Source organism: Maniola jurtina, chromosome 4 (genome assembly GCF_905333055.1).
Source record: "Maniola jurtina chromosome 4, ilManJurt1.1, whole genome shotgun sequence".
NCBI classification, from domain to species: Eukaryota; Metazoa; Arthropoda; class Insecta; order Lepidoptera; family Nymphalidae; genus Maniola; species Maniola jurtina.
The window spans coordinates 3,646,467-3,653,866 of NC_060032.1; the positions used below are offsets into that span (position 1 = coordinate 3,646,467).

Below are 7,400 nucleotides of genomic sequence, written 5' to 3' on the forward strand. Positions count from 1 at the left end.
GCAGTCGACTGCCGGCACGGCACGCTTGTGACGCATCGCATTTCGTTTACGAACCGAAAAATCGTTCATATGCTCAGTCTGCGATCGACCGTATATCTAATTTGCAAAAAAATAAGCTTCTATTCACCTTATAACATAAGATTATCAAGTGCACCTGCAATGCAATGTCAAGGGTATGTAGCTATTGCTGTAATTTTGTTCATATTAGGTAGTTTAGCGAGTGTTTATAGGTACGTGTATATTACGAAAGTTGTTATCAATACCGGCTGGACGATAAAACAAAGAACAATGCACTATCGTAATTTAGTTGCTGTATTAGAATAGATATTTGTTAGTGTCAGTAAACGTTTAAAGCGTAAGTAATTGATTTTTTAGGATATACCTTGAGTAGGTACACATTTATGTTAAACATGTTTAGAAGATACGATACACGTTTCCTCGCTTGTCTACCACCATCGATGTTTATGGATTAGCCTTTCCCATACAATTCCGTCCGCAAAAATACGCTTGAATCTTACGTCATCGTCATTGCCAAAGTCAAGAGACTATTGCAAATTCGATTGACTTTTTGAGCGCGTTTTTTATCTTCGAAGGGCCCATCCATATACATCGATGTCTACCACGCAAGCTTGTAGCTTGCTATATGATGCTTGATTTATACTAAATACCAACCAGAAACCAATCAGAAAGTGTACAATAAGTACCCAATTAGAATAAATAATTTGACTTTTAACTTTTGACTTACTATTATGACTACAGCAGTTATTTTGTTAATGGCAAGCATTATTATCATTCTATTCTAAAATTGTAAAGTGGAAAGTTTGTTTATAATCGATAATCTCTAAAACAAATGAGCTGATTTTAATCATTCCTTCACCAACAGAAAGTTACTTTATTCAGAAGTAACATAGTCTATTATAAATTGCTTATGTACCTACCTACCCATAGACGAAGTCGTGAACAAAATCTACTTAGTTCTAGATATTATGTTTATTGCTAGCAACATAGCAAGCGAGTAGATAATATTAATATAGATACTTAAACAAGTTTATTTTATCGCCGTATTCTATTCACCGTAACACTTCTATCTTTGTCTGATCCATAAAAGTAAATCATCATGATCAACCCATCACCGACTCACTACTGAAAACGGGTCTATGTTCCCTATGTATACATTTACTCTTTGAGACTATGAAAATTATTTAGACTAGTCAGCCACTACAAATTGGCAGACTTCACACAACTTTCATAACATTATGGAGAACCCTCAAGCATGTAGGTTTCCTCTCAATGCAGTTTCCTTTATCATTTTAAATCAAATGATATTTAAATGCGCACACAACTCCGAAAAATTAGAGATGCATGCCCAGGATTGAACTCCTGACCTCCGGAATACGAAGCCTACAATAATCTTAAAAACTAGGCCACTAGGCTATCACAGCTCGCTAAAAGTAAAATACTGACATCTTATTTGACGATGTTTTCAAGAAGAATGCATTGTAGAATTGAATATTTGCATGGCATGTAGTAAAATATGAAGGTCGCTTATACTTAGTTATACCTAATATTGTTTTGAAAATCCTATGTAAGTATGTACTCAACTCATATTCAGAAAATAATTCATTACATTTGATTTTATTATGCAAGGACAATCTTGTTGCATTAAATAATAAATTAAATAAGGTCAACTGTGATCGCCACAGTCATTCTATTAAGCCTCACGTGATAAAGAACTTGTTTTTTGGTTTTTTTTTTTATATTTTAAGGAGCTGTCGAGTCATTTACTAAGTACTATCTAAATAATTTATTTATTACTTTTGTAGGGCTTCAAAATCATTAAATAAAATTCCTTCGTGTACTAAACGATTAAAGAATTACTTTATATATTTTCAAGTCACTCGCGCTATGTAAACACTCCATCGTTTATCTTCTGAACAAAGTGATCTTGATTCTTGTCCCTACCAGTTTATGTTGAACAGCTGTGATATGAGTTTACGACATAATATTCCAATCAAACCGCGACCAAAATGAATGCGTTGTGTGTGTGTTCCGTGATTCTGTGCTTAATCTCTGTGTGTTTGAATATTTGTAGTTGTGAATCGTAAGTCTCTTTTGAAACTAAAATAAATATTTACTAAGTAGTTTCTCCTATTATACAATTATTATTTATCCTATAATACTTACTCTCACACCCTGGTACAAAATAGATATATAATATATAAGCCAAAGGGAATATAATACACTTACATACATAAAAATAAATAAACCTATATACACATTACATAAATAGGTACATAAATACATATTCAACTATTATTACTAACTATTATTATTATTATTTAATGTTCATTTGTGACTCAGACATGCGTAATCTCGTTTTTCAACTTGTATTAGTTTTGATTTCAAAGACTACAAGAAATGTTATTAATTACAAAATCCTAGGTAGATTAAATTTCTGTCTAAGTATCTATAAAACAACTTATGATCTACTTTATAGGTAGATGATATCCTATTACGCCTGCGTGGATTTAAGTTTTTTTTTAAGAATACCATGAAATACTTTTTAATTTTTCGGAATAAACAGTACCTACTACCTAGCCTATAATATACCTACTTAAAAATATTTTAATGTTTGGTAATTTATGGTACAATGACCGAAGAGGATGAATATATTATGAAAAAATTATAGTAACGTTATTTTCTTTTTTATTGCCGAGATAGATTTATTTTGTCCAATTTTCTGATCAGACACCAAGAAAGATTTTTTAATTGTAGAGAGACTTTAAAAATCTTAATGAGGAATGCAGAATTTTATTTAAGTACGACTATATGGCTTACAGGGATACGTCGCCCAAAATAATTATAGACAACGACGCGGGCGGGGACGATGCTATGGCAATATTTTTAGCATTGCTGTACGAGAAGCACTTTAATGGGTAAGTTTATTCTTTTTCTTATCTTTCTTTTTTTTTTATAAAGAATATTAGTCATGCTAATCATGACTAATACTCCCCTTTCCCCTCCAATTATGCGTAAAGCTTGTGCCAGGAGTGGGTACGACAATAGTGCAACGGGTGGGGTTTGAACCGCCGATCTTTCGGAATTCAGTCCGCTCCTCAACCGTTGAGCTATTGAGGCTTATTGTTTGTTATAATAGTTTGTCTGCTTATCTGGGTACGCTTCACGTAAAATCTATCTACCATTAATGTATGAAGTATGGATAATAGGGCATATGAAGAAAATCGTTCAAAATATAAACAGTGGCACTTAACTCTTATGCCCGATACCCACGGTGCGTGATTGTGCAGATTATCACGCACGGCTGACGATCGTACAGTCATACACCGTGCAAAACGCTCAGAAAACGACGACGACATGTTTGCTCTACCACGGAGCGTCGCATCGGTGCGGGCTGGTCCGCACTCCTTATCACGCACCGTGGGAAGCCGGTGTTAGGATCAATGCAATGTAAAGGAAATTCAAAGGACAATGGCGTTAGTATAGTGACCGCCACCGGAGAAGTTATGCCAAACTAAATAAAGCTTATAGTTTGAAATTGTTGGTAAAAAAAAAACGCTCTGATTTTGAACTATTTGATCAGAATGAAATTTTATAGAATCTGAGGTAGAAAAATAAATGTTTTTTAAATTATTATTACTAAGTATACCTATGATTAAGTACCTATCTTCTTATAAGATCTTAATCAAAGATACACAGTTCTGTGGAAAAATAAGAATAATTTTCGTGAGGTAACTTTATTTTTTCAGATCAAAACTAATCGGTTTAACGACAGGAAATGGAAACACGAATGAGGACAACGTTTGTCGAAACAACCAGCGAATACTCAAAGTAGCTAAAAGGCAAGATGTAAGTTGTTAAAAAAAACTATAAGTAGGTACATCTTTATTATCTACATAATTATTATGTACATGATTATTACTAGCAATTTTAAATACAATTTTGATATTAAAGAGATATATTTGTCGGACTGCACTTTCGAAGAAAAGAGTAAAGCATTTATTTGTTTTATTATTGAGGAGACTATGAAGTATATTTCGGTTTGGTTTGGGGATAATGACATCTGCACATGGCTTTATGGGTAGAGAGAAAGACTTATTTTGTTAGGTTAAGAATTTTGTTGTATTGTTGTATTTAATTAGATTATAATAGGGCTGACATGTACTTTTAAATGTATCAAAGCCCTTAAATAAATAAAGAAAAAAAAAAAAATACAATTTTGAATTCAAAATTCCATATTTTATCGATTTTCCCTTGTAGATAATAATTAATAATATTTAAAAAAATATGATTTTCAGGTCCCTATATACAGAGGAAGCAAAGAATCCATGGTTATAACTCCTGCTGCTGGAAACTATTATGGTAAAGATGGTTTGGGCGACTCTGGCGAAGTGCTCTCAGGTCTTGTTGAACCAAAAGAGCTTGATGCAGTCTCCGCTTTAATAGAACTATCGAAAACTCATGAAGGTACCTTGAACCTGCGCAGTGGGTGATGTATCGATTTATCGAAGGTTTAAGGCCACAGTCTGCCTTCACCGTTAAAGTATCAGATATAAGTTAAAAGTGCTTGCCCGGGATCAAACCTTCGACCATATAATATAACTTAATCTATACTTATTATTATTATAATATCTATACTAATACTAATAAATAAAATTGGAGTGTCTGTCTGTAATTTCGAAATAACTACCTCATATTAAGCTCATAGGGTTATTTGAACGATACCAACACCGAATCACACGTTTTTAAAATTTTTGTCTGTCTGTCTGTCTGTCTGTTTGAAAAGGGTAATCTTCGGAACGGCTGAACTGATTTTGACGGGATTTTCACAGACAAGTAGAAAATTGACCAGGGAGTAACATAGGCTACTTTTTTAATCGACTTTCAAAAAGGGAGTTGTGTTTTTCTACCTATGTACACCGAAATCTCCGAGATTTCTGAACCGATTTGCGTCATTTCTTTTTTAATCGATAGAGGAATTTTGCGACATTGTTTCATAAAAAATTTGGAGTCCAACTCCTCAATCCTGATGCTGCAGGGGATCTGACCAATCCACGCGGGCGAAGCTGCGGGCATCAGCTAGTTAGTCATAAATTAATAATCTAACTTGATCTACTTTTCAGGTCAATTAACTGTGATAACGCTCGGAGCGCTTACAAACGTTGCGATGGCTTTAAAATTGGACCCCAATTTCTTGAATCGATTATCTCAGCTATACATCGGTGCTGGACACATTCATGGTGTGTGATTTTGTTACTAACTATAGAATTTAAGTAAACAAGTGTAAATTAAGAATTTATAACACCCCCGACTAGTGAAGGTTACAGTAATTAGAAAAGAGCTGATAACTTTCAAACGGCTGAACCGATTGTCTTGGATTACAGCTAAGAACACTCTCGATCAAGCCACCTTTCAAACAAAAAAACTAAATTAAAATCGGTTCATTAGTTTAGGAGCTACGATGCCACAGACAGATACACAGATACATACGTCAAACTTTTTGGTTCGGAGGTTAATAAAAAGGACTATTATATTGCTTTTGGATTAAAATAATATAAAAGGTTTGGGCGTAAAATGAAGTGGACCCAAGGTGCAAAATATTTTTGATGACGGCATTGCCTCGTTTCCTTTTATCTGCAGGTATGCATTGCGCTTTAGTTATTGAAATTTTCTTCGTTTTGTAGATGAAGAAATCCCAAACCCAGAGTTTAATGCACAAATGGACGTGGAAGCTTACCACGTGGTAGCCCAGCATGCGACACCTGATAAAGTGACCGTTTTTCCCTTCTCACAAACTATGCGCTATTTGAACTTTAGTCTGGTAAGCTTATGAAAAAATCTCACATCCATTCTAATATTATAAATGCGAAAGTGTGTCTGTCAGTTTGTCTGTCTGTCTGTCTTTCTGCCTGTCTGTCTGTTTGTCTGCTACGTTTTCACGGTCCAACCACTGAACCGATTTTAATGAAAGGTACAGACTTGGGATACATCACGGGGAAGGACATAGGCTACTTTTATCCCGGAAAATTGAAGAGTCCCTACGGGATTAAAAAAAACCGAAATCCACGTGGGTGAAGCCGCGGGAATCCTCTCGTAAAATATAAATCACAAACTTTATTACTCACGTCTTGTTTCTAACAATGATATCACACTCCAAAGTATAGGTCTGATTAAGATTTAAGACCTTTTTTTTGTAAACGGGTTTGGAGGAATCTCCCTAATTATAACTACCACACCACCTTTTTTTTACAGGAATGGAGAGAACAAGTATTAGGAGCAATAAACACTGATATAATCAAAGCACAAAATCTGTATGAAAAAGTTTCACTGAAAAGAGGTGACCGGTGGCAGGCGCTTGACCCAGCCACTGTGGCCATCGCCCTTAAGCCCGAGCTGGTGGATGAGTACAAGTACTCTAAGAACGATATTACGTTATGCGGTATGTCTTTAAGATAAAAGTAAGACACGACCAAGACAAGACCAAGACAAGGCCAAGACACGGCCAGGTCAAGGCCCAGACCAGACCAAGACATGACCAATAAAAGATCGAGATATGACAAGACTGACATAAGGCCATACAACACCAAGACAAGACCAATACAAGACCTAGACAAGACCAAGACAAGACCAAGACACGAGCAAGACAAAACCAAGATAATACCTAAGATTTTTTTTTCTTTGAGAACCTCAAATGTGTAAATGCCGTCGCGCACCGATTTATTGTGGCACAGTGCGGCGTATTGTGGCATTTCTTCCATCGCTAAACGGGAGAACCCGCGGCGCAAACCACTACAATCATAATATTTATATTTTTGTTTTATTTCCAGGTAGTAAACGAGGAATCAACACCAACGAGTTTGTGGATAAAAAGGATGCTAACGTTAGGATTGCTTATTCTGTAAAAACGGAAGAATATAGACAATTTCTATTAGAACTTTTTGCTCTTGAATAGTTCTAAAATAGTTAGCTTAGCTTGATGTTCTTGATATTGGTGAAATTCATTAAAAAAATAAAATCATTGTGTTTTTATGTTTTGCATAACTATTACACTATTAAAGTATTTCATCAAATAGAAATGTGGAAAATAATTGTCTACAAGTTATAAGAAATATTTTCCTGGTAATTTAATAAATCGGTAATTTTTTATTTTAATAAATTTAAAAAAATACCGATTTTAAAATAAAATTCTTAGTAGCACCGGCATCTATTTGAAATTACCTTAACTTTTTTATAACTTTACTAGAGACATCTATTAGAAAATGGTTGAATTTGTTGGCAATGTGCTCAAAAGTAACAATTTAAAAACCAAGACGTAGTCCATTAGTTTCAAATTAGATGGCGCTTTTGAATGGACTAAATGTCTCTGGGACTAAGTAAATATT

At 34.5% G+C, this 7,400-nt stretch overlaps 1 protein-coding gene across 4 annotated transcripts; it reads left to right on the forward strand.

Annotated features, from left to right (window-relative positions):
• LOC123864660 (inosine-uridine preferring nucleoside hydrolase-like) lies at window positions 1-7,037 on the forward strand. Of its 4 annotated transcripts, none has more exons than XM_045905272.1 (8): window positions 1-173; window positions 2,821-2,936; window positions 3,768-3,867; window positions 4,317-4,485; window positions 5,142-5,258; window positions 5,703-5,839; window positions 6,271-6,457; window positions 6,846-7,037. In XM_045905272.1, the coding sequence occupies exons 1-8, from the start codon at window positions 165-167 to the stop codon at window positions 6,968-6,970; spliced, it is 960 nt and encodes a 319-aa protein (XP_045761228.1). In that variant the 5' UTR covers window positions 1-164; the 3' UTR covers window positions 6,971-7,037. The 4 variants fall into 4 exon arrangements, with proteins under 4 accessions (XP_045761228.1, XP_045761226.1, XP_045761227.1 ...); XM_045905270.1 differs by having other exon boundaries at window positions 2,841-2,936; XM_045905271.1 differs by lacking the exon at window positions 1-173 and adding an exon at window positions 1,869-2,101 and having other exon boundaries at window positions 2,841-2,936.
• The last annotated feature ends 363 nt before the right edge of the window (window positions 7,038-7,400 follow it).